The sequence below is a fragment of the Pygocentrus nattereri genome, chromosome 5, assembly GCF_015220715.1.
Source record: "Pygocentrus nattereri isolate fPygNat1 chromosome 5, fPygNat1.pri, whole genome shotgun sequence".
In the NCBI taxonomy this organism is placed as follows: Eukaryota; Metazoa; Chordata; class Actinopteri; order Characiformes; family Serrasalmidae; genus Pygocentrus; species Pygocentrus nattereri.
This window is the reverse complement of record NC_051215.1, coordinates 4479055-4507023: the sequence shown is the minus strand read 5'-3', so window position 1 is coordinate 4507023 and position 27969 is coordinate 4479055. Positions and strand designations below refer to the sequence as shown.

Sequence of the window (27969 nt, the reverse complement as noted above, 5' to 3'; positions counted from 1 at the left end):
GCCACACAGAAACAGCCCTTTTTAATCCAGTTTAACCGGCTTACGAAGAAAACCGCTTATAAAATGGCCTCTATTGACACTTCTGTTTCTTTCAGTGATGATTAGTGGCGCCACAAATGTAGATCAATTGAAAAAAAAGGCAACACATCCTTTTTACCTCTAACAAAAACTACATTTTAACAAGCTACATTATCTAACAAGCTAAGCAATGGTACAAACATAACTTACACCGGTCAGGGGAAACATTCTGACCGCCTCCTTGTTTCTACGCTCATTGTCCACTTTATCAGCTCCACTGACCGTATAGCTGCACTTTGTAGTTCTACAGTTACAGACTGTAGTCCATCTGTTTCTCTGATACTCTGTTACCCTGTTCTTCAGTGGTCAGGACCCCCATGGACCCTCACAGAGCAGGTACTACTTGGGTGGTGGATCATTCTCAGCACTGCAGTAACACTGGCGTGGGGATGGTGTGTTGTGCTGGTCTGAGTGGATCAGGCATAGCAGTGCTTCTGGAGTTTTTAAACACTGTGTCCACTCACTGTCCACTCTATTAGACACTCCTACTTTGTCGGTCCACCTTGTAGATGTAAAGTCAGAGACGACAGCTCATCTGCTGCTGCACAGTTTGTGTTGGTCATCCTCTAGTCCTTCATCAGTGGTCACAGGACGCTGCCCACAGGACGCTGTTGGCTGGATATTTCTGGTTCGTGGACTATTCTCAGTCCAGCAGCGACACTCAGGTGTTTAAAAACTCCAGCAGCACTGCTGTGTCTGATCCACTCAGACCAGCACAACATAAACTAACACACCACCACCACGTCAGTGTTACTGCAGTGCTGAGAATGATCCATCACCCAAATAGTACCTGCTCTGTGAGGGTCCATGGGGTCCTGACCACTGAAGAACAGGGTAACAGAGTATCAGAGAAACAGATGGACTACAGTCTGTAACTGTAGAACTACAGAGTGGAGCTATACAGTAAGTGGAGCTGATAAAGTGGGCATGGAGAAACGAGGAGGCGGTCAGAATGTTTCGCCCGACTGGTGTGTATTTTAAGACGCCATGCGACGTGTCATCTACTATCTTTTAATAAGTTCTTTTCGTATCGATGTACAGTTGGATGGTGACGTTGGTCTTGTTTCAGTTTCAGTATCTGAATAGAAAACACTATGTTTTGGAAATGGAATCATAAACAAGAACATATGATTTATTTTCAATGCTTTTGTCTTTATTTTTTAAGAAAATATCCACATGCTACTCAGAAGTGAACCATATTTTGCCAAAAAAAAAAAAAGTTAAGAGTAGCAGCAGAGATCTGTCTATTTTTCAGGTATTGCAATCAAATAAAAATAAAGTTAACGACTCGTTGTTTATCTGTCTCTTCATTTATTATTATTATAGGCTTGTCGTTTTCAATGAGTGGATCTTCTTCTAAGTTACTTCTCCTTCTGGGTCACGGGGGGTGCTGGAGCCTATCCCAGTGGTCATTGGGCAGAAGGCAGGACACACCCTGGACAGGTCGCCAGTCCATCGCAGGGCAGACAGACAGATTCACACCTAGTGGCAATGTAGCTTGTCCAATTAGATACATACAGGCGACTATGACTTTGGGGGAAAACCGGAGAACCCCCACGCAGACACAAAGAGAACATGCACTCCATACAGAAAGGACCCTGGTCACCCGGCCGGGGAATCGAACCCAGGCCCTACTTGCTGTGAGGCGACAGCGCTGCCCACCACGCCCAATGAGTACAGGATACATCTTTTTAATATATATGTTGTATAACATACATTATACATAAAACAATATATATAATGCTGCCTTTTTTCTGTTAATATGCCCTCTTTAAAAAGATGCTTCTTCAGGGACTCTTTGGTAAAGACACTGGTTATGACGTCAAGCTTGTAACAGTAGAAGAACCATTTTTTGGTGCTATAGAGAACCATACACAGTACATTCTCCATCAAAGGACCGTTTGAGCATGCAAGTGGCTCTTCGAGTGAACATAGGTTTATATAGAACCGGTGTCTTTACTACAGAACCCTTGAAGAACCATCTTTTTTTAAGAGTGTACTATAGTTTATGTATGCATTAATGTACTGTGAGCTCTCCCAGTCTAAGAACACTGTAATTATAATAGTAATTACAATCATAATTCATTTTCTATGAATAGACGTTTATGATTGATTTATTTGTGTACACGTTTTCCCCTTTCGATAAGTGATATTTTGAATGTTTATTTATCGGTTGTATACCTTTTTCTATGAAACCACCGCAGTATATTTTCATTTATGCCTTGGTTCGTTTGTTGATGTGAGCAGCTCCCTCTGCGCGTTCACCGCAGCACAGCACTTTCCCCCCAGCCTCGCGAACGCGCGTGCACGCTCTGCGCTTCCTGACGTGCGCGTCACCGCGCCTTTCTGTCAGTTGAGCGGTTGGCGTTACTCTGAGGCGGCAGCTCGTTTGACGGCTTTGAGCTCAAGACGTGGCCGATTTTCAGCAGGTTTTTAGCAGATTTTTCATCTTTTATCAACTTAAAGCTGATAATGAACGTCTTCTCGGTCCACTTTTCCGCCGTGGAATGAGCCGAGCTCTGTTTGTTTGTCTCTCTCGCTGTCGCGGACTAGCACAGCCGGCTAGCTAAACAAGCTAACGAGACTAGCGAGTTGCTGTGCTTTTGCTTAATATTCTTTCCGTTTGTGGATAAAAGAAAACGTTACCACAGGAAAATGAAAGCGGGGTTATCTCGGGTGCTTTTGGACCTGCATGACCCGCATCTTGTGGCCCGTTTCCAGCAGCTGTGCGGGGTGAGCGGGACGTTCACGAGGAGCGAAGTCGAGGTGAACGGCGGCATCGGCGGGGAGACAGCAGGCTGTGTCCGGCAGAGAGCAGCCCTGTCGGGCGTAGAGGAGAGGAGGAGGGAGGCGAAAGGGGACCGCTGTAACAACAACGGCGTGGCCAACGGGACGCCGGCGCTGTCCGCCTCTGCCGTCGGCGCTGGGGAAACTGTGGCCACCGTGAAGCCGCTGCGCAGGAACTCTTTAACCGGCGACGCGGGCCACGAGTTCCACATCGGCAACCGGCTCCTGTACTACCTCTTCACCTGCGGCACCGAGCTGGGCAACGAGCTCTTCTACATCAGCTTCTTCCCCTTCCTCGTGTGGAACGTGGACGCGTTGGTGGCGCGCCGCCTCATCGTTGTCTGGGTCTGGGTCATGTACCTGGGTCAGTGCACCAAGGATGTGATCCGCTGGCCGCGGCCAGCCTCGCCGCCCGTGGTCAAAGTGGAGGTCTTCTACAACTCGGAGTACAGCATGCCGTCCACGCACGCCATGTCCGGGACCGCCGTGCCTCTGGCGCTGCTTCTGCTCACCCACGACCGCTGGGAGGTGAGATTGTTTGTCGGGGGAGGAGGAGGAGCGGTGCTTAGCCCTGTTCCTCCTGCTCCTGGAGACCCTCCACACATCTTTCTTCTCTAATACACCTGCTTTGCCTTGTTGAGGGGCTTGGGAATGAGCTGGGATGTGGAATCCGGGCCTTCCTGTTCACTTCAACTTCAGCTTTTTCTATACTTCAGCTTTTAAGTCTTTTCAGCCCTAACAGCAGTTTTTGCACTCATGGGGGGCTTGGGAATGAGTTGATGGGTGGGTTTAGGGGTGGGCAATGTGGCAAAAATAAATATGATATTTCAGAAACTTTTTTACGATACACAATGTTTTAAGTACTGATCGGAAAAGCTTACTGTGACATATTGTGATATTACTTATCACAGTAACGACAAATGTAGTCATACAGCCCAACTCGTGGTGGGATAAGGTGTGTAAAGGTTTAGTTCTATGCAAATTTATTCATTAACAAAGTGTCATAGTCTTTACTCATAATGTCGTTTGATGAGGAAGAACCACTGAGAGGAACCGAGTCTCAGGAGAGGAACCCACTCTGCTCTCTGCGCTGTTTGGTTGCAGGCAGGTCACGTTTGTAAGGAAGTTATAATAGAGGCACTAGAGTCATACAGAGGAAAGTTTGCAATGAGAAGAGAATGACTGTTGGTAAAAGGTCGTGGAAGAGCTGGGCGACACTTAACTGTCCTGAGGTTCAGGAGTGTCGGATCCGGGTCCAGCACAGTTTGGTGTTGCTTCCTTGTAGGGCTCGGCGATATGGCCAAACATGTTATCACGATAGAAAAAAAAGAGTCATCAGTCGATATTGATACATATCGAGATAAATTTCAGAACATTATTTCTTTCCGGTATCCTTTATGGTCAGAGCACGACACTCGCTCGCCAAACAGTGGAACGTTTCAGAAATCTGTCATGGGACACTGGGAGAAAGTTTCTGGTCAGCTGTTTTTACCAGCTGGAAATGCAGTTTTTGTAATATTAATAATGTAAGGAAGAGACAGGATTATTTTGGCTGTCTGGTGACGAGTGTTAGACTCTCGAGTTGGTCAACACCATCAGAATAGTATGAACAGCAAACAGGTCAGCAGCCACGTTTACATTCGCCCTAATAATATGTTAATAATCTGACTAATAGCTCTGTTGGAATAAATACATTTATGTATACACTTCAGTCGGAATAGACTAGTCCAATTGAGGCCATCCAGAATACAATTTCTATGTGACTGAATGAGGTGGTTAATCCTGTGAATAATCCGTTAAATAGAAGAATAATATCCGTGTAGGCGCCTGTATCCGATTACATTCCCCATCAGAAAGTTTAAGTCCGATCCGCATGTGCGTCGCGTCATAGTGAAAGTTTATACCATTGAACACGGCGGAGCAAAAACTGGTCTGCAGAGGAGACGAAGTTCATGCTCTGATCTTTAAGAGACGGCGGTTGGACGGACGTCCAGCTTATGCGTCTCAGAACACGACGTCTTCCTCTCGGCCTTCTTTAATAACGACGCGTGAAGGACGTTTTCCTGAGTCTGACGTCATTTTAAAGCAGTTAAAAACACAATCACTGCTCACTGCTGCTCATCTCACTCTGACTGGACTCACGTGATGTTCACTGTCATGGTAACGTCTACACTAAGAGGTTCTCCACACACGTGTCATTTTGGATCAGATTACTTGTAGCGTGCATGCAAACAGATTTTCCATCCGATTGTTGAGCAGAGTGAAAATAAACACCTCAGTCTAAATCTGTGATCAGAATGTGTTCAGTCAGGCAAAATTCCTTGCGTGTAAAAACAGACGCTGAAGGATCACACCACCTTACCGCCGTCACTCCTACCACATCCATGTCAGAGCACATCACAGCGTGCAGAGACCAGCTAGCAGACCTCGGAGTTTCTCTATTGTAGGAGTTTGAGGGATTGATGAACCGCAGTATATCTGACGCTCGCTGTGTAAAAGCAGTGACTGCAGTTTGAATCTCTTACACCAGACCTCGTTTTAGGTACATTTCAGCTGAAATCAGCGCTTTTTTGTCTTGTTTGATCTGCAGTACCATCAGTTTGTTGTTGCGTGTTAGTGCACTTAAATACGACTGTAACGGTGCAATAGTTGTGAGGAGCAGACGTGATCTGATGCTGATAAACCTTGTTAGGATGTAAGGAAAGAGGCGAGAAGAGAGCAGTGGCCAGTGAGCGTATAACTCCACGTTTCAGACGTTACTGAAGAATATTTGGCGACTCGTTTCACTCCTTGAGCCCCTCCCTCTCTAATCATGTTGAAAAACACGGAGGTACGCCCTCTTGTGGTGACAGCTGGGCAGTGTCGCTTGAAAGTGGAAGTGAGACTGGTCTATTATATCGATCATTTATCGAACATTTCTTATGTTTCTATCAAGGAAAGTTATATCGCGATATTTATCGTTTTATTGGCCGGGCCCTGTTTCTTTGCTTTAACGCTCATCAGTTTGTAACCAGGTTTAGCCTGTGTGTTGGAGCAGGGAGAATCACCACTTAATGCTGGACCCTGGCCAAAATTGCTAAAAAAAAAAAAAAAAAGCTAAAATTTAAAGTGCTTTTGAACGGGGCACATACCAAACTGAACTTAACATTGACTTGTACTTAACAATAAATCCACTTGGAACAGTTTTACTTACACTGATTTGAACATAGTTCTGTTCGAAACCATAGGTAAGATGTCTGGATATTCAGAAATACAGCCTTCAGCTTTATGAATACAGTGTATAAAAGGAGCAGGAACACCTTTCTGGCCCTCAGATAATCCCTCCAGTGAAAAATAAACCACAGCTTAGGGAATTGGCATTCCTTAAAAGTTTTAAAAATACATCTTATTCAATATATTTGACACAAAGTGTAAAAGAAATAATCATAAAGCTAAAAAAAGCCCCTGAAAACAAAATCTAAAGGGCAAAACCTGCACTTTAGTAAAAATCGTATATTCTAGCACTGCTCTGCGTCTGTATCTATTGCAAAAGAAATTAAATTGTGGGTAGAGCCACGAGTGACCAGGAGCAAGCTTAGAGATTGTTGTGTTGCACATTGAAATGAATGCCAGGCGTCATCTGTACAGTCAGCAAGTGAGTTCCCAAGGTTAGAAGTTGTTACGCTTGTTATCTCAACTGAGATAACGTTTACAGTCTTAACTGTGTAGCGGATCAGGCAAGGTCATGTTTATATCCTGCCCAGACCTGAGAAAGGAGGGTTGTTAACAATCACAACTTCTGTCTCCTCAGCAGATTAATCATAATCAGTTCACTGTATAGAATAGAGGTGGGCGATATGGCGGAAATATAACATTGCGATACTTCAGATCGCGGTTATTGTCACATCACATTTACACCGGTGCGAAGGTGAGTGAAAATCTTAGGTGTAGCATATCAGGACGGCTAGAACGTGGCCTGAACTAACTGTAATAGAAGGAAAAAAAAGTTATGTATATATACACTAACAATACATAAATACACATGCAGTATATATTACTATTCCACTATTTCTAATGTGCAGTCGTATGGTAACAAGTTATGAAATAAAAGCTATGATTTGTAAAGTTGTACACATTTGCAATGTGAGTCTAAAGTAAATAATAAATAAGATCCAGGTACTTGTGGGGCTTGGGGGCGGGTTTGGGGGGGGTAAAGAATATTGATATACAAATCTTCCAGATTATACATGTGAGTGTGAAGTATAGATTTGCTAGATTGAAGGTGCAGCATGGTCAGGGTAAGTCCATTTGAGGTGAGGATTGTCCATGGAGATCATCATGATGATGACTCACAGGTGCAGTGACAGGCCAGTGGACTGATACATGTGTTCAGCAGCCTGATGACCCAAGCTGTTTGGTTGAGAAGCTTCTAATGTTATGGCGAAATAACAGGAAGTTCTCTCCGTTGAGACTAGATTAAGTGACCCTTATTAGTTCCACAACAGGGAAATTTCACTTCCGCATTTTAACCCGTCCGTGCAGTGAAACACCACATAGGCACTAGTGAAGACACACACCAGGGGCAGTGAGCACACTTGCCCGGAGTGGTGGGCAGCGGGTTGGGTACCTTGCTCAGGGGCGCCTCTGTCACGTACTGTCGGCTCAGGGGATCGAACCGGCGACCTTCTGCTGGTTGCTGGTTCCCTAACCTCCACCCCACGACTGCCCCAAACAGCTTTGACAGGTGTAGGAGACGCTCAAGCTGAACGGTTTTACTTCTTCTTACTTTGGCACAAACAGAAAACGGACACTTTGAAGATCACATTTGACTGACAGCCAATTTGGTCAGACTCTGAAGATCTTACGTCAGTCCAACTGGACAGTAGTCATAATTTTGTGCTGTTGAGAAACATTTAGGCTGATGTTTCTGTACCAAAAAACTAGAAGAGACTCATTGTAGCCACTCCGTGTTCGAAGAGGTGAACACGGCTGGAGGAGACAGAGGCTGCAGTGTCAAAGTTTAAAGAATCCGAGGACATGAACCAAAGAGGTGACTGTAGCCGAATAACGTGCCCTTTTTAAGGCGAACTCGAACACATTGTGGGTGATGAGCCCAGCTGTCAAACGCTGGAACTTCATAATCGCTCCTGTGATGCTGGCGAAGATGAAACTGAAGCTCTGGGAGCGACTGGCGTTCGCTGGCCCTCGTGATTTACCTCTAGTCTTACCTCTGGATGAGCCACATGGGCCATTGTTCTTTTTTAGGGTTTTTATTTAATTTGCGTTTTACCTGTTTACTAACCCCAGCTTACTTACAGGATACTAATTTTTCCTCACATTAATGTTGGGCTAGATGAGGCTACTGTTGTCACATTACCTACTTAGTGCGCCCTCGCTCTCTCTCTCGCTCTCTCTCTCTCTCGCTCTCTCTCTCGCTCGCTCTCGCTCTCTGTCTCGCTCTCATGTCCAGTTCGGCCCAAATACCAATGCAGCGCCTCAGAGAAATTAACGTTTGTGTATTTCAGATAACCAGCATGTGACGTCCCCTCTCAGCTCAGTTCACTCTGTGAAAGTAATAGGACTTCTTCGTTTACACAAGACCATGATGGACCCGTTTTCTGGATCCATTCGTTAAATCTGCGAGATTCAACTTGGCATCCTTTAATCCTTTGCTTTGATCTCTCTCTAACCAAGAAGTGGTGCTGCTGTTGATAAACTCTCACTCGATTCTGCCCGTATTGGTGGGTGGGTGGTGTAGAGTAAGCAACCTACACTGTACCAGTAAGAGTCCTTGGGCAAGACTCCTAACACCACCTTCGCAGAGCTGCATAAAATAACCAAATTGTAAGTCGCTCTGGAAAAGAGCGTCTCTCTAATGATATAAAGGTAAAAGTAAATGTACTAGTATTACTTGCTCTTTTGTTTTCATTACCATTATGCACTCTTTTTCCCCCTTTGTAGTTGTACTGAGAATTGGAGATTTTTGGTTTATTTACTGTGTGTGTGTGTGTGTGTGTGTGTGTGTGTGTGTGTGTGTGTGTGTGTGTGTGTGTGTGTAAGCTTTTGTAAGAAGCTAGAATGGGTGGAGTTTTTCAGGGAACTTATCTTCTCTGGGCTTTTCACGTTTGCTTGTGCTGTCTCGCTCCATCAGAATACGCAGTTAAAGATGAGGAACGACAAACGTCTGATGTGCACACTTCCTCACAGTGGTGAAGGATCTCGGTGGTTAATTCCATTCCTATGCTTTCAGCCTCAGTCACGTGCCCATGGTTAGAAAGTCTTGCAGATGCATGTCTGTTCATTCACAGTCACGTTCTTACGAGCCACAAACAAGATTAAACAAATAGTAGCACTTTCACTTCAGCAGAGTTCTGCTGTTGTGGGAATACAGGCTTGCAGACGGTTGAGCAGATGCCTGGTTTGCTCTCTGCGCCCATGCAGCTTGTAAAACAGTACCACAATTGTTGGTGAGGTTTATGGAGCTCTTTGTTTGACCATAATCATTAAAGGAATCGCTTGACTAATCATGATGACGTGGCTAACAACAAATTGACCGAACTGTTTCTTTAATTAAGCAGTAGAACTTCAGAGGGATTGTGTTATCATGAAATAATGTCACACGACCTCGTCGCGTTTTCTCTTGCTTTTATTGCCTTTCTCTGTTTTTTTCCAGATCAGTATTAATGTTGTTTTGTTCCAGCCGGTCTGTAAAGCTTCTTACAGCCCATTTAGTTTGGCGAATGGTGTTGGGTTCATTTCTGGCTGTTTCCAGGTTGTTCAGCTGTTCTTCTGCCACAGCTGCCGACTGAAAAGCTGCTCAGTGGTGACGACAGTTTGGGAATTTAGTGTCGTCTCGTCTTCAGAGTCGGACCAAATCGGCTGTCGGTCAGATGTGACCTTAACAGTGTCCGTTTTCTGTTTGTGGATAAGTAAGAAGTAAAAACGTTCAAATGGCTCGAGCGTCTCCTACAGCTGTTAAAGTCGTTGCTTAGCAACAGCATCTCAGCGAAGTGATGCAGTGCTTGTGAAAAACCTGTGATGTTATGGCGAAATATCAGGACGGTTAGAACGTGGCCTGAGCTAACTTTTGTATAATTGAAATTTAAACATAGAAATCATGTATTTAGTTCTGTTAAAGAGTTAAAGGATTGCAGAACTCTATACACACACACACACACACACACACACACTCCTTCCCTGTAATCTGCGACAGATGTTTTACCATATGAGGTTAGCTGCGGCCAGCGTGAGAGCCTGCGCAGGGGTAAAGGAGCTGAGAGAAAGATGGACTGATTTCTCTCTCAAGCTGCTCTTCTTTTCTGCCAGAGCCTTTAGAATGTGGTCCAGCACCTCTCTCATGTGGTTTAAGGGCATAAGGTGTGGTCAGGAAAGCAAGGAAGGATGTTTTTTTTTTCCCCCTTTCTCTCCAGAAGGGAAATCTTTGGTGCTCAAGCTCCCACTCGTGGCGTACGATGCTGCCAAGAACAGATTTTCCCCTGAAGCCGATTCATGAGAAGCAGAAAGATCTTGCTGAGTCATGCAGTGAAGGATAAATCCTTCAGCTTTTTCTTAACATAAGACTGGGTGCGCTTACGTGCACTTAATAATCTGATCACTGCAGAACATCTGATTTTGTCAGTAATCTGATCAACACGTTTACATGCATTTGAGTAATCAGATAATCGGGAAACTCCGGGTCTTCATGGGTCAGACAGTAATCAGATTTCTACTTTGCGCCCAGCTGATAGGCTCTGAGAAGAAGACGTGATGTAAACGTAATGTAAAACTCAAACTTCATGCCAGGTTTTTATTTATTTATTATTTTTAAAATATTGTTTAATAACCATCGCGCCACTTTACCTGAAAATATGAACATACATCTTCCATGTAGTCAAACAAGAGGCCTACGTGTCAGATCAGACCCGCAACACAATCCTCTTCGTCCCGCAAAAGTATTTACTTTTTTTTATGAATTTATTATCCAGTTTCACAATGCGCTGCACTACAGTCCCCAGCATGCACTGCAACCTAATGCATGCATGACTCTCCTACCCCAATCGTAATCTATGGGACGGTAGTTACACCTTAATTCTCAACTATTCCACACCACCAAAATGCATTTCAGCTGCAGATCAACCAACATAAACACCAAACGTCAGCTCAGCAGCTCAGAAACTGATGAACCTGCAGCAAAGAAAAGATGCCAGTTTCTGGTTCAAGCAGATGGGTAGGTTTACTCCTGGAGACATTTGCTTTTTTGAATATTTCAAATGTCTGTGTAATATTTTGAGGTCTACTACAAGTATCTACATTTTACATTTGAAGTAAAATATAGTTTAGACAAATATAAACAAAAACGCAGACTCACTTTGCTCTGCTTTAAACTTCAGCTCAGCTGTAGCTGCTTTTCTCACATCTCTGGCAGGAAACCTTGAGGCAAAAGCAGAACAGTTTCTTGTAAAATGTAATTTTTTTTTTTACGAGGCTGAAGTCGCTTCTCATTTGCCAGCTTCTTGTTCGAATCTTCCCGTTCCACCTTAAATGGTGTCTGAGGCGCCAGGATGGAGACGTTTACTTTTTGAATACTTCAGATTTCTTAATATTGTAATATTTCGGGATCTACTACAGTATTTATATTTTACTATTGACGTTTTTGCATGTTTTGAATTACCAACAGCCAGTTTGGGTTACAGCACAGTTTCACTCAGTTGTTGATCTGTATGTTTTCTGCCTTTATTCGTTATATTGATTGCTGAGTGTGTGGTTACTGGCACCTGGAACAGTTAACCGAGCTTGAATACTCGGGCACATCCCTGCTGCATGGGTACAGCAAGGTGTGAGTACTGTAGAGAGAGGGGAGGGTTGACTGATCTTCTGTATTCACAGAGAGGGATGTGGCCTGAATGAGTGGTCTTTACCTGCGCTTCCAGTGTGAATTAGTTTTCTACATTTCTGAGTTTCCTCTAAACTTGTTCAGCAGATATTCAGCACAGACAGACAGGCTGAGATGGAATGAAGTCAGTCGCTGTAGTTTTGGGAAACACCCCAGCCCCCCTCTGCGGTTGCAACGTAACAGATTTGTGCAACCACCTCCGGTAAAGATTGCTTTTTGTTCTGGGGTGAGCTCTTTTGTAAGGATGAGGGTAGAATTACAATAGGCTGTAGGGAATTGGAGAGCAGGTCCGTGTGTTTTCAGTAGGTTGAACGCGTTCGGTTACCAGTGATTTTCTTTTGCTCGTCCACAACTGCAGCTGTAACTGATGCAGTAAATACAGTCTAGCAGTCGTTTCTGGTCAACAGTCATATCATGTAGTAATTTGGCATCATAAGCTCTTCTATGTTTAGGCACAGCAGTTTGAATGAGGGAATCTGCATTGACCCTATTGTGTATTTCATTTGGTAAACGCAGCATCTAAAGGAAATTTGAAAATCCCAATTTACTATTCAGGTTCAGTTCATTTATTTACTGCTAATTATTTACTGTTCAGTTGAACTTCCATGATTTTCTGAATCGTTGAACATCCCGGTTCATCCCTAATTCATTAAGTACCTTCATTTTAGTTCAAAAATCTCAGAATGCTTTATTTGGGAATATGAGTGAAATGGAAGATAAAACACAGCGGTCTTGCCCAGTGGCCGGAAACCCAAATGTTAAAAAGTGATACTTTTTTAATCCCACAAACGGGGAATTTCCACCTCCTCAATTAACCCATCCGTGAAGTGAAACACCACATACACACAAACTAGGGGGCAGTGAGCACACTTGCCCGGAGCGGTGGGCGGCCCTATGCGCGGCACCCGGGGAGCAGCTAGGGGTTAGGTGTCTTGCTCAAGGACACCTCAGTCATGGACTGTCGGTGCTGGGGATCGAACCGGCAACCTTCCGATCACAGGGCCAGTTCCCTAACCTCCAGCCCACGACTGCTCCTAAAAAGAGCCATTTTGTCCTCTTAACAAAAATCAAACCACCTTAGGAGCCACAACATTGTTTGTCTGTTTTACCATCTTGGCTGTAAATCTGTCTCAGTATGTCCTACTGCAGTTACTAGTATAGTACTTTAGTTCAGCTTTAGCGGCTATTCTTACATCTCTGGCAGGAAACCTTTTGGCACAAGTAGTTTCTTGTAAAATGTCTCTCAATGTTCGACTTTTTCTGAGGCTGAAGTTGCTTCTCATTCAAATTTTCCCGTTCCACCTTAAACTCCTTAAATTCCAACTTAAACTGCTGCTCCATTTAAAGTGGAACGCTTGGAGCGCCGCTCTGTAGGCGACCCTGCCCGTCTGCAGGCACAGCAGAGGAGGGGAAAGTTCAGCTCCTCACTGCTGGGCTTTAGTTACATTTAGGGATCATACGCCTTCAAAGAGGGGGGCAATTATTTACCATCACCCCCCATTAATTCTTCAGTGATATGAAGCTGAAGTCAAATTTTCACCAGCGTCATGTTCGAATTTCCCCGTTCCGCCTGAAATGGTGCAGCAGCTGCTGCAATCTGGCGCTTCAGGCGTCAGAACTGCTGGTCTGTTTAAGGTGGAACGGGAAAGTTGGCTAGCTAGCTACCGAGACATTAGCATGCTTTTAGCAAGTTTTTTACGCACGTTATGAAGAAAACGACCAAAATAAACTGAAACGACATGAAACTAAGATAAAACAGGTTGTTGTAATTTTCTAACAGAGGAAATTCCCACATTTGTGGGTTTCTTTGGTCTCTTTTTCAGCGTCTTGCCGGTTTTTCTTTTTTTCCCTCATAACTCTGTTGGGAGTCTCTGAAAAACCTCTGTTTAGAGGGTCATGTAGCCCCAACACTTCGCCCCACCCCTCTATCTCAACAGAATTAGGGCACCCGACCCCTAGACATGACCGCGCAGAACTGAGGGCTGAGTGGTAAGGGCAAGGGCTGAAATGGGATTGGCTCAGAAAAAAAAGCTCCGTGCAGCAAATTCTGTGGGAATGAATGTGATTTTGTTGTGAAACTTGCTGATGTTGAATGAGCTTTTATGTCAGGATGTAGTCATTAGCTTGAACTGGCCTAGAGGTACATGTTGTGTCAGAAGGAGGTCAGAGAGTCTGAGAACATCATGATTAATCAGGCTGTGCAAGTCTACACATCTTTTTATCTGCGTAGTTCCTCCGAAACCTCTTCTGATTAGAGCGAGTGCTTATTCTGCCTTTAGATGTCGAGTTATTAGTGTCATTATTATACTAATAACAGTGTAATTGCTGTAATCTTTACAGGTTTAGTTACTTCAGGAATGACACGTTTGCCTTCTGCATCAGCACGTTTGGGTTGACCTTGTTCTGTTTGCTTCAGGGTCAAAAAAACGACAGCAGTGCAAAAATGTACAGGATGTTTTTTTTCTTTAGAACCCGCAACAATAACACCATCGAAGTGAGTTGATTAAATATCTTCTCCTCCGCTTACGAACACAGTTGGATTGAAAGTTTACAACTTTGACTTTTCACAGAAGTTGTGCACTCATTTCAAATAGCAGAGTAATAAATAAACCTGTGCAGGGTGTGTCCTGCCTTCCGCCCAGTGACCGCTGGGATAGGCTCCGGCACCCCCTGCGACCCTGAGGGAGAAAGTGTGTGTGTGTGTGTGTGTGTGTGTGTTTGTGTGTGTGTGTGAGAGTAATAAATAATTCATATAAAATTAAAAAGTGATTTTGTAACAATAACTCTGAGTTTATAAACTTTATCAACAGTTAAACAGATGCAGTGCTGTAGTTGGGGCGGCCCAGATTACAGTATTCTTATTGTTGTAGTGGGAAATTTTGCCACAGTGCGCTTTCCTGAGCGTCTTATGGGTATCATCAGTACTTAAAGAGCACCAAGTAACTTCATGTGTCATTACAAAGTGAATATAATTAGGCTAGTTTAATTGAATTTAGTGCAGTGCAGTTTGTAAAATATTGGAAAAGATTACTGTAATTGTAGGTTTATTATTATTATTATTATTATTATTATTATTATTATTATTTTAAATGGGGCAGTACAGGTTCTATTTTGTCTGTTCAAACTTATTACACCTTATTGTGTGTTGTCAAAGTGTATCGTGATGATTTTTTTTTTTGCCACATCACCCACCCCTAGGCTGTGTTCCTGTTCGGGAGGCTACTGTACCCGTGATTGTGTCCACATGTAAAAGTGACATCGGCAGAACCTATTCAGCATAATGAGCTCTAAACAAGACATCAGCAAAACTGTGTTTTGGTTCTTTCTTTCTCTGCAGTATCCGTTCCTGCTTGGAGTCGCTCTTGCTCTCAGCTGGTGTGTACTGGTGTGCGTGAGCCGAATCTACATGGGCATGCATTCTGTCCTGGTAAGCTTTGAAGTGTGCACACACACACACACACACACACATGCTCAATTTTCTATATAGCTCTTTTGAAGATATTATTTAACCCCTGTTGTGTTATTATTGGATTTTGGAGGCAAAACTGACAATGACAACCAGTTTAGCCCAGTGTTTAGGTTGCGAATACAATGAAGGAGGTGTGGTCAATTCCTTAGCACCAGTGAGGGTGGAGACGGTCCTTTTACATAAAAATAAGTCAGCAAATCCTCTACAGAGGACAAATCTGCCATTTTCTGCCAAGTTTTATATAATTTAACCATTTCTATTTGCTGTTTAACAGTTGGGGGGGAAAAAATAAAATGTAAGATGTTAAATGTGGAGTAACTTTTGAACAGGCCACATTTTTTTTTAACTTCCCAGGTAAATAAACATAAATTATACTTTAAATGTGCAGAACCGTCTTTTCTGCATCAGAGATGTGAACCTGGTCATTTAGACAAGCCGTGATTTGACCAGAGGTGCCCGAACTCTGACATACAACCTTATGTAGTTAAACGTTTGCGCTGATTTTCGATTTCTTCATTCACTTCATTCACAGCTTAAAGTTGGTCTCATGCAGAGATGCATCTGTTTATTTTTAATGTGATTGTTTTAAACGTTCATAGTGCTAGCCCCCCCCCCCCCCCCCCCCTCCCCCCTCGGTGACCTGTTCAGGAACCAAAACACCACAGCGCTGAGACTTTGCCCCCACAACAGCCCAGTTAGACATACTGGAGAGGGATAATGAGGGCAAATGGTCGGGCGGTTGTTTTTGTTTTCTGTGTTCTCTGATTTTGTGCATTTGGGCGAACTACAGAGAGCATTGCATCATGGGGAAATTGCTCAAGTGTTTCTTTCCTGGACCAGATAATTGCAGTCAGTTGTGAAGTGTCTGTGTGGTCTGAACGTTGGGAAAGTGCGTGGTCCCCGTGGTCCGTGGTCCCTCTTACGCTTTTCAAAGCGAGGTCAGTGCTGCGGATCGTGTCCTGAGGCTGCGACGCCGCTCACAGCGCCTCGATCCTGCTGTAACTGCGTTTCCCTGTGGGAAAACATTACCAGCGACCAATTACAACCCTGAGCACTCCCCACAGGCCGCTCGCTTTCTGTTAATGAAAGGAAATCCTCGCGGAGAACCCACAGAAAGCACCAGTTTTGCTGATACGCATATTGGATATGTGTGTTATCTCACATCTGGCTGTTCATGTGACCACAGTTCCTTGTGAAGGTTATTTAAGTACAACATAAGAAGTAGAATAGTAGTGATTTACATGTTATACCGTTTCAGTACATATTTCAGTATTTCTGTATTTGGGGCAGAGAAGTATCACCATGTGTATCGATATGGAGTGTGTTATCGCGAAATAACATCACGGCCATGATTTGGTCAGAGGCACGAGCTGAAGGCGAGCGCCATAGACTGTTGGATTTATGCCACTTCAACCTGGTAATGTGAACGTAGCCTTAGGCCTAATCCCATTTCTCCTTTTTACCGCTACCCCTTGTTTTTGAGATTCATCCTAACCCCTTGGAACTGAGAACTGAAATCTTGCCCTATGAAATGGGACAGACCTCAAAAAAATGTATTAATTAATGAATTAATTGTTCATTTGTAGGCGACGTTCTCTGTAAGTGACCCTGCCAGCCTGCAGTGACACCAGAGGAGGGTAAAGTTCAGCTCCTCACTGCTGGACTTTAGTTACATTTAGGGCATCAAACGCCTTCAAAGAGGGGGGCAATTATTTATTATCACCCACCCCCAAGCTCATTGGCGATACGAAGCTGAAGTCAGATTCACTTCTTGTTTGAATTTTCCTGTTCCACCTTAAATGGTGCAGCAGTTACATTCAGGCTTCAGAACTTCTGGACTATTTAAGGTGGAACGGTAAAGTTAGCCAGTTAGCTACCGAGACATTTGCATGCTATTAGCAGAAAACGACCAAAATACACTGAAACAACATTAATCTGAGATAAAACGTCGGTTATCGTGATTTTTAACGGAGAAAATTCTCACATTTGTGGGTTTCTTTGGTCTCTTTCCTTTCTCATCACTCTGTCATGTAGCCCAAACACTTTGCCCTACCCCTCTATCTATTGGGGCACCCTAAGCCTAGACATGAATGCGCCAAACGGAGGACTAAGGGCGGAGTGGTAGGGGCGAGGGGTGAAATGGGATTGGGCCTGAGACTGTATATTTTCTGTCGTCCCACAGCGAAACACCTAGTGTCCGGTACTTGTGTACATCCCTCGTAAAGATGATTTTAATAGCTTGACTGACACCTTTCAGGATGTCTGTTTCGTCTGGTCCTGTCCGGTCTGCCTCGACCGAAGCACAGACGGGTCAGTGAGGGTGTGGATTGTGAGGTTTTCCCCTTCAGGAGGCGATTTTCACTGAGCTCGATGATCTAATGGGTTTGGTCAGGGTGTGTTTGAGGCAGGGCGAGGACACTACAGCTCGGTGTCTCGTGTGCTGTAAGTGGTAATGTCATGCTTGGGATGACCTCATGCGTCTGGTTATCGTGTTGGGGTGCTGAGCAGCCGTCTCCAGTGAGACTGTTTCCGTGGTTACGGCCATATTGTGTGTCAGGGCTGAAGTTGATTGAGTGACATCAGAGAAGAAGCACCCGGACTCCATTAACACGGGCTCATCAGTCTCGAGTAACCGCCCATTCATTCCTCCTTTCTGCAGTACCGTGTGATTCATTTCTTTGCGAGACATCTGAAGAAGCCCAAGCTGGTTTTAAGCCAGTCTTTTACTTTCCCACCAAACCTAGACGTTTTCCAGCATTGCTAAGTGACGGAAGCCTCTGCACCAATGAGATCATTTGCCAGAATCACCGTGATGAGATTTAAAGGGGAACTCCACCAGTTTTACAAAATTGCAGAATCATTCAAGTGTTTAAATTTCTTTCTAGAGACGTCAGAATTGTTAACCATTGTAGTACTAGGAACCAGACGTCCGTATGTCTGCACTACAGATATCACCATTTTATGCGCTATCCAAAATGACCAATGAGCTTACATGCCTGTCATAGGGTTTTATACACTGATCAGGCGTAACGTTACGACCACCTCCTTGTTTCTACACTCACTGTCCATCTTATCAGCTCCACTTACTGTACAGCTGCACTCTGTAGTTCTACAGTTACAGACTGTAGTCCATCTGTTTCTCTGATACTCTGTTACCCTGTTCTTCATTGGTCAGGACCCCCATGGACCCTCACAGAGTGGGTAGTATTTGGGTGGTGGATCACTGCAATAACACTGAGTAACACTGGTGGTGTGTTAGTGTGTGTTGTGCTGGTCTGAGTGGATCAGGCACAGCAGTGCTGCTGGATTTTTCCTAGAGTAAATTAATTTTAGGCCCAGACTTTATAACAAAACAATGGCTCAGGTATCGAGCCATGTGGTCATTACCATTTTCTGTAATAACTTAATGGGATGAAACTTGTAGAGCCGTTAAATGCTTCTGACGTCTGGTTCCTCTGGATGATCTAGACCTCGGTGGAGTTTTCCTTTAACGTTGAACATGAAGCATCTGATGCATAAAGTTTAGTGTATCTCAGCAAGTTATCAAGGGGAAAATAAAGGCTCGCCACATCTGAAAAAAGCTTTTAAAGAATTGGAAGCAGAGCGTGAGACGTTTAGTTCACGCTTGAATTTACATAAATGTGTGATGATGTTTTATGCGCAGAAAAGGAAAACAAACGAAAGAGTCAGAGGCCGTTTCAAACACTCGGCTTATTTCTGTTTCCAGTTGTTAAACGTGTAATTTCATTGGATTTCTCTTTCCGAAATCCGCGTACAGAAACCAAACAATGTTGACTGGTTTACACTATTTTCAAAAACTACTAATCTTTTCTTAAAATATAATTTCTTCCACCATGTGGCACAAAGCATTGTAGGAGGCATCACTCTGAGCTCTCACTGAGTTTCAGACAGATCATCCACAGCCGCCTTTCACTCTGTGGGCCTCGGAGAAACTCACAGAGCACAAGGTGCTGTGTGGATGTTATCGGCATGATCGTTATTTCGAAAAATTGACATTTTAACTTTTTTTTAACCTCTTATGCTTGTGGGTATATTTTGGTTTGTTCCTCTGAATTTACAGGTTAAAATCGTTAAGACAAATTTTTCAGTAACTGCATAAAATAAATGTGAAAAATGTAAAATTTCGTTTTGTAAAAGCCCCTCAGATGAACAGAAAATGTGTTTTATGATCGTAAACATGATGCAATATGCTTACAATTTACTGCTGAAAGCTAGAAATCTCAGACGCTCTTTGAGATAAGATAAGGCTTTATTGTCATTCGCATCACATGTGGTACATGAGGTGGAGCGAAACATTGTACTCTCGGTCCAGTCAACTCCCAAAGTAGCATAAACAATAAATAGAAGGTGCAAATAACAGCAGCATGAACTACAGCAGCATGAGTGTGAGGTAGGTGGTGTACATCTTAATACTGGTGATGTATAGAGTGACATGTGGAGGGGTGATGTAGTGGAGGGGTGATGTAGTGGAGGGGTGATGTAGTGGAGGGGTGATGTAGTGGAGGCACTGGTTCAGTACAGCAGCAGAGATAAATAAGTGGACATGAAGTGCCATTGCAGTGACGTCTAACTGGAGTTTAAGAGTCTCACGGCTTCAGGGAAGAATCCGTTCCTCAGTCTGGTTGTTTTACTCTTAATGCTCCGCAGCCTCCTGCCTGAGGGCAGCGGGACAAAGAGTGTGTGTGCTGGATGGTTGGGGTCCTTCATGATGCCAGTGGCCCTTTCTCTGCATCAGGATTTTTCTGCATTTGTATTGTTTTTATAAAAGTAATTTTTACAGGGCAGATCACTGAGGAGGCCAGTTCCAGGTTGTAGCTCAGATTTGTGGGGGAAAAAAAAACAAAGTTTTGAGTTTCTTCTATTATGAAGTTTTAAAATGACATCACCATCTATTTGACTGGAAAGGAGATGGTCACAGCATCATATGTCACCCACCCTTTGAATAAAGCTTATGAAATAGTTTTTAGATGTTTTTAGTGTCAAACGATAGTTTTTTATTTTATTTTATTTATTTTTAAAAGAAATTTGGTAACGTCAGGTTTGTGTCAGTTTTGTGTTTTTAGGTTTGTGTCAGTGTCAGTTTTACTGTATTTGTGGGGAAAAAGCTTAACTGTTCAAACGTAGTTTAGCATTATTAATAAGTTACCGTGGCCTCACTTATGAATGAACTCCAGACAGTGTGGCTCGTTGTGACCTGCGCTGTACTTTGTGCTTACATAGCACAATTTTACAAATTAAATGCGCTGTTGTCGTTCCCTGTAAAAGACATTTTTCACATGGCCACCGAATGGATGCCGGAGAAAATGCTGAGGAACATCAGGCCGCCTTACATGTTTGAGCAGACACTGAACACGGCTTTGAACGCATTGTTTGAACAGCTGGTTTTGTAGTGTAAGTGCAGCCTCTATGTGACGTCAACACGGTGCAATAAGAAGCTCTTCTTTTTGGGGGGTGGAGAGTAAAGCGTGCCATGGAGCGGTTTTCTGACAGCAAATTCTAGTCGCGCCTTGTTAAGTTCATGTAGCCAGTAACTGCTTAATTAGGCCATAAAACTTTACATAATCATGACTTTCTGAACATCATCCTGGCAGCTGAAACCACCAAGACTACAGTGCCATCCTGGCTTCCTACTTGCACCTTTATTGCTAACAAACACATACAAATTAATGTCATATTTCAAGCTTGTCGCAGTGATAAAGCTTGTCTTTTCATACAGTGATAAAGCAATAAGCCACGAGAGGCTATGGGTTACTGCAGTTTTATCACTGGGAAGGTGTTCTTTCTCATAAAACTCCCTTTCCTGTAATGAAATCGCAGTAACGCACTGCCTCGAGTGACTCATTGCTTTTATAAAACAGCGGCCAACATAAAATATATTAAAATGCACAGTGTTTTAGATAATTATTAAAGATATTATTAATAATAACCAACGTAAACAAGTTTTCCGCCCAGAAATGTAGTTCCCTTAGAGGAAGGTATTGTTGCTAAGCAACCACTGGCCGCTGAATAAGGAGAACGTTCGGTCACCCATCGCTGTAAACTGTAGACATTTCATGATTTTATTAAAAACCTTTTTCCTATAACAGCGAACATATGATGACACAGCACTGTTTAATGCAGATACTTTCAGGTTCTAAGTACTTTTTGGCCCTGTTGCCCGTCTGACGACGGCACTTTTCTCGCACTGGGGCTGAATCTCAAGCGGATTCCCGCTCCCCACATTGTGCCCTACGCTGGAATTCAAATACGGACTCCTGCAGCCCAACAGAGCAAAATATCACTAAAGAAAATGCTCATTTGGGATTCATCCACATTCAGACTCGACAGGCATCTGACAGGCATCTGACAGGCATCTGACAGCAGAAGCTAGAATTTCTGAACTTTATGTTGAACAGCTCAGTGTTTAGCCAGGGAGCACGGAGCCGTTTGGGATTCAGCCTCAGTTTGGCGCTACTTCTGACTGAAACGCGGACATTGGAAGTGTGTAAGCCATTCAAGTGACTTCTTTTTAGACTTTTATATTATATTTATATATTAATGTTGAGGTTGTTTAGCATGTTTGGTCTCTTTTAGCCTGTTAGCTAGCTGACCAGCCTAGTTCTAGATAAGGAAATAAGTTTTCAGCCCCTCAGTTTAAACAAAAATGGGTTCTTGCTTCATCAGTTCACTCGGTGCTCCGAGCATCAGCATTGGAGTCGAAGATTAATCCATTAGAAGCACAAGGGCTTTTGTCACGTGGCGCATTGATAACAGAGTTCAGTTGCTGTGAGACGGCCATCGGAGTATAAATGTGTGTGTGTGTGTGTGTGTGTATATGTGTGTGTACATATATATATTAATTAATATATAATTATTTATTAATTTTTTTTTAGAAATGCAGTTAAAGTGGTATGTGTTTTTTTGCATTATCTGTAAACATTAGACTCCAACTGTTTCTTGCAACTGGTGCACTGTGGGGACGCTCTGCTTTATCATCTGTGTCTTCTCTTGTTTGAGATGTATTGGCAGTTAAATCATGTTTAGAAACGACAAATGATCAGGTCATGCGAGTTAAAGAGATGTAGGACATTTACTTCTCGTTTTATTGTATTAAAATGTATTGAATGAAATTTCTCTGTTGCCCAAGCCTAGTTGTGTGAACTGTGGGGCAGGTTATGCTCTTCGTCTGACTTGTAGCTCAGTTTTTTTAAGGTATCTCTGATGCATTATTTACAGATACAGCACCGGCTGCTTTTCTAGCTTCAGTGCTACGGCAACAAAAATGTACGTACAGCCCAGCATTTAGAGCTTTTAAGGCTTGATGACTCGAGGCTTAAAACTGTGATGCACATGCATTTTTGACGCACGTTGGAGAAATCAGCAGACTCCTTTATCAGGAAGCTGATAAAACAGTAATGCGGTGTGTGATTTCAGAGAGACAGCTGGTTTTTCTCTGCAGTGGAATGAGACTTTAAACCGTGTGACGAGGTGCTGAGATTATCTGTCAGTTCAGCGAAGATGTGGCTGTAGAAGTTCACTGTAGGTCTAACTCGTGAAACTGGTCTTGGATGAGATTAGTTTCACAAGGGAGTTTTAAGTGTGTTGATGCAGATATTACAAGTTTTATTTGTGTGATTTTTTTTTTTTTTTTTTTTTTTTTTTTTCTTCTCTGTCCAAATTTGCCATGTCGTTAATGTTTAATTGACTGTGCACTCCTGTGTTCATGAAGATAACCTGCTGTAAAATGAACTGTTTTTCTTAGTTATGTATCCTGTGAAAATGGAAATGCTGTAAAGAAAGAATTGAGAAAGTATTGATATGCTTCTAATTATTAAGAAAATAAGCTTCTAAAGCTGCACTATATTTCCTGAAGTATTCGCTCACCCATCCAAATCATTGAATTCAGGTGTTCCAGTCACTTCCATGGCCACAGGTGTATAAAGCCGAGCCTCTAGGCCTGCAGACTGCTTCTACAGACATTAGTGAAAGAATGGGTCGCTCTCAGGAGCTCAGTGAATTCCAGCGTGGTACCGTGATCGGACGCCACCTGTGCAGCAAGTCCAGTCGTGAAATTTCCTCACTACTAAATATTCCACAGTCAACTGTCAGTGGGATTATAACAAAGTGGAAGAGATTGGGAACGACAGGAGCTCAGCCACGAAGTGGTCGGCCACGTAAAGTGACTGAGCGGGGTCAGCGGATGCTGAGGGTCATAGTGCGCAGAGGTCACCGACTTTCTGCAGAGTCGATCACTACAGACCTCCAAACTTCATGTGGCCTTCAGATCAGCTCAAGAACAGCGTAGAGAGCTTCATGGAATGGGTTTCCATGGCCGAGCAGCTGCATCCAAGCCTTACATCACCAAGCGCAGTACAAAGCATCAAATGCAGTGGTGTAAAGCGCCGCCACTGGACTCTAGAGCAGTGGAGACGAGTTCTCTGGAGTGACCAATCACACAGACTGCACTGTTGACGTTTAAATTTAGATGGAGTTTTTAATTTATTTGATTAAAGATGAACTGATTTAGTTTTATGCTTTATTGCTGCTTCTTTACACATCCTTGGTTATAAAATGTGACAGGAAAATATGTTAGAATTTTATTTTATCTTTTGTTTTAGCAGGAAAGTTAATTAAAGCAGTGAAATCTTGAATGATATTCATCACTGTCTTCATTCGTAGTTAGCAAATGCATAAAACAACCTCAAACTTAATTTAAAAGCTAATAGCTACATAGAAGTTATTTGGAAATGTAGCGATTCATAATCTGAATAATCAATTATTCGTTTCATTAACCGATCGATTACTTGACTATCAGATTTAGCCGTTGGTTGCAGCCCTATTGGCCACAAATCAGACACGTATCTGATCTAGGACCGCATATGAAAGTGACTGCTCAGATTTGAATAGATCAGATTTGTGTCCACGCAGCCCTGAAAACACCAGATCTGAGTCACATTACGGCAAAAAAATCTGATTTGTGCCACTTCAGCCTGGTAATGTGAACGCAGCCAAAGAGCCTTCTGAACTGATTGATTGTGTCTTTTTTCGGTTCCCTCTAAACTCCCAAGCTCTGACTGACTGAGCTATTGACACAGCTTTGGGTAAAGAGAGCTGAATGCTTAGATTGAGGGAAGTCATAAACGTTAGCAGATGTTCTGCTTATCTGCAGAGAAAGTATCAGCAGTAAACAGTAATGCGTAATTTGAATAGACCCCCTTAATTCTGTAGTTTATACGAAGGACATCCTGTGGAAACGTATCTGAAAGGACCGGCCGTTTTTGGTCCGTTCATGAAGAGGAACCAGAGAGTGGATCACCTGTCCTGTGAAAAGTCTCAGTTGCAGCGGGAGCGCTCGGTGCAGGAAGACAGAACGACTCTCTTAATCAATCAAAGAGTTTATTAAGTCTTCTGCACAAAGAAAGAAGGGCACTCCTTCTTTTATACAAACACGTCCTGCCCTGTTGCGTACAAGCAAACAGGGTGGACCCAAATAAGTTGTCTAACAGTCATGAAATGCTAAGCTGACACTCACGGACCACCGGAACTGCCCAAAGGAGGGGGGCTTCTGCTCTGTGTACGATAATCTTACCTACGAAAGAGAACAAATGGTTCTGGACAGAATGTTGTCCCGATAAGAGGAGCAAGTTGTTTGTGCAAAACTGCCAAGGACAGTAGCTATGCTTGCTGCAAAGTCTGCTTAGAGCAGAGTTAGAGCAGAGTTAACCCTTTCAGTATCCCACCTGATTAGTACTTAATTACATTTTTAAGTCTATCTTTCTTCGGTTCACCATTCTGTAGTTTGTACCTTAACAGATTTTTTTCTATATTAGTTGTACTAAGCAGATGAACTGAGTGCCAGTTAGACCCAGCATTACTGCTGTAGTACCATCACATATGACCTGTTGGGTACATGGAGGGAATATCCATCGAGCACAGTGTCCTAGCTGTGAACTGTTTCGATAAGAGGGCCATATAAAAGTTGGTGAATCGTTTTTTTTTTTTTTTTTTAATAGAGTGTGTAAAATACTCTGCGAAAGTTTTAAGTACCCGAGAAAAATATATTTTAAAAAATTATTTTATCCGGGCATTTAGTTTTAATTAAAATTTTAAATTAAAAGACAGTGACAAAAATGCCAAAAGTAGAGCAAAAAATTCTTAATTTTTAATGATTTTTTTTTCTATGTTCATGTTTTGTTTTTGTTTTTTTTTACAGTTATTCTAATGATATGATTTACAATCAAAAACACACTCATTGCTGGGGTAAATCATTTTAAACAGTTTGCTGAAGTGCCCAAGACTTGCATAGTACTGTATGTGTACAGGGGTAATATAAAGCTGATAAAAATAAAACAATAATAATAATTATTTAATTAGAAATTGGCTCTCTGCAAGTTTACTTTTCTTGGATGGGATGTTCTGGTTCCCAGAACTCAAATGCACGTCTGTTTTGTCCAGCTTCTGAATGAGAACGAGGCCAAAGGTGAACATTGAGGCACTCAGGCAGTTAAATGTGCTTAAGAGCCAGAACATCACTAAACTGAAAAAAATATATAAAATTAAACTATAGCTGTGTGTGTAATAGCTAGTCTTATACTGTTAAACAATAAATGGGGCCAATTTTAATAAATAAAAAATATTTAAATAAGTGGAGTGGAATGGGAAATGGAGAGGAATGCTAAACAGAGTGGAGTGGGAAACGGAGTGGGAAACGGAGTGGGAAACGGAGTGGGAAACGGGAAGTGGAGTGGACTGGAATGGGAAACTGAATGGATTTTTCTTAAACAGAGTTTTTTTTGAGCTGTATTTAAGGCCATGGCACACTGACCCAGCATTTCCCAACAAACCTCTATATTCTAACTGGCAGTCAGTTTTATACGGTTCTAGAGCAATAAGGAATAAACCAAATGAACCAGCAAGAATGGCCTGAGAACCTTCTAGAGCCTGAAACTCTGGAGAATTTACGGGTCCTGGATTTTATATTCACTAGGATGACAATAGGTGGCCATTCCCTTTCATCAGCAGTTCAATAAACTATTAATATTTGCAAAATCCAGGACCAGAAATCAGATTCCGATCTGGAGCTGAAGACCTGTTCTAGACTTCAAACAGTCTCACGCTAGAGCCCAGTGTTTGGTTTTGATGGGTTGGTGTGCTCTGGCCTTTAATCCGATAAACTGCCCCCTAATATTGTTCCTTTTGTTTTCCTACAGGACGTCATTGTTGGTTTCCTCTACAGCTTGCTAATCCTGGTGGTTTTCAGTCCCGCCCTGGATGTGATCGACACGTTTAACCTGTCCTGTCGCTACGCTCCCATCCTGATAGTGTCCCTTCACGCAGGCATGGGGCTCTTCTCCTTCACCCTGGATACATGGAGCACCTCTCGGGGCGACACCGCTCAGATCCTGGGCACCGGGGCTGGAATAGCCGTGGCGTCCCACCTTAACTACCAACTGGCCCTGATCCCAGATCCTCCAGCCTCCATGCTTCCTTTACCGCCACCGACCCTCAGCTTCAGTCTGGTGGGGCTGTGTTTGCTCAGATTCGTGCTGGGAGTGCTAATCCTTTTAGCAACAAGAGCTGTGATGAAGGCCCTTACCATCCCTCTCGTGTGCTGGTTTTTCGGAGTTGCAAGCGGAGATGTCAGGAAGGCCAGGCAGAACATGCAAGTAGAACTGCCGTACCGGTATATCGTATACTGGACAGTGGGATTCAGCGCGTTCTTCCTTGTGCCCACCTTCTACTTTTACATTGGCTTATCCTGATTGGGTGGAAGGAATGTCCATCAAGCGTGGTGTCCAATCAGATTTCTCTCTGACTGCTGAATGGAGCTAATGCCAGCCTTTTAGCACTGCAAAAAAATAGATATCCCCCCAACATCACCCAGAACAAAACATTCCCTCTAGGAAGAGATTCGCATAAACATTAGTAACAGCAGTCGTAGGGTGTTTATACTAAAACCTTTAAAAAAGACCCAAAGCAGTGACTTCCAGTCCAGTTTTTACCGCAGTGTGTAGCACATTTACAGCTTTGTGTTTTACTTGTAGAGTCTTTGCAACTCTAAATTCTTATTTTTCTAAAACCAGATCCATTCAGCCTAGAATATACTGTCAGATTTTCTGTCTGTTGTCGCTTTTCTCATTTATCAGTTGATTAGTAACTAATCAGAGGGTTTGTTTGGACTGAAAGGCTGGATTCGGAAGAGACCAGTTCGTTTTGAATGGGCACATATTTTGTATTGGTCTGTGGTCGTTCTCTAGAACTTTTCAGGTTTCAGTAGCACCTTGGATGCTTAAAGACTTTTCCAAAAAAAAATTAAAAATCATCCCATTATTTGGGATATCGATGTTAACCTATTTTTGTTTGTTTGTTTTCAGCAGCAGCAGTTTGAACCTCGACTGAGTTACTGTAGACGTCTGGATTTCTTTGACTGAAATGTGGGACGGAAGGGCTGTGACTGACTGAATGACAGACTGACTGATGCTAAATCTCACCAAATTAAATGTTGAACCTCAGTAGCCTTCAGTTATGACTGAGCAGAGAAGAGAAAAGTAAGGATTAGGGTAGTTGGATTACTTTACAGTCTGGCCCAAACTTGATAGAGACCTAGAAATAAGTGCTTTTATGCTGTGTGGAGTTTTTAAACAAGGTCTGAAAAGGTTCAGTTCTACATAGCAGACAGTTGAGTTTAATCTCTTCCTTTAGTTTAGGCTTTACTATCAGCCATTTAAGGCTAGAGCAGCATTTGGACCCTCTAGCCTAGAGA

General features: G+C 43.0%; 1 protein-coding gene across 1 annotated transcript; it reads left to right on the top strand.

Annotated features, from left to right (window-relative positions):
* Nucleotides 1-1864: 1864 nt before the first annotated feature.
* sgpp1 (sphingosine-1-phosphate phosphatase 1) lies at nt 1865-27065 on the top strand. Its single transcript, XM_017683387.2, has 3 exons — nt 1865-3393; nt 15075-15164; nt 26417-27065. The coding sequence occupies exons 1-3, from the start codon at nt 2734-2736 to the stop codon at nt 26966-26968; spliced, it is 1302 nt and encodes a 433-aa protein (XP_017538876.1). The 5' UTR covers nt 1865-2733; the 3' UTR covers nt 26969-27065.
* Nucleotides 27066-27969: the final 904 nt, after the last annotated feature.

What these genes read in the sequence shown, in the direction of transcription:
- sgpp1 (XM_017683387.2), top strand. Translation starts at nt 2,734, where the DNA reads ATGAAAGCGGGGTTATCTCGGGTGCTTTTGGACCTGCATGACCCGCAT. An exon ending in TCACCCACGACCGCTGGGAG is followed by an intron (nt 3,394 to 15,074) that starts GTGAGATTGTTT and finishes CTTTCTCTGCAG; the next exon opens with TATCCGTTCCTGCTTGGAGT. An exon ending in TGGGCATGCATTCTGTCCTG is followed by an intron (nt 15,165 to 26,416) that starts GTAAGCTTTGAA and finishes GTTTTCCTACAG; the next exon opens with GACGTCATTGTTGGTTTCCT.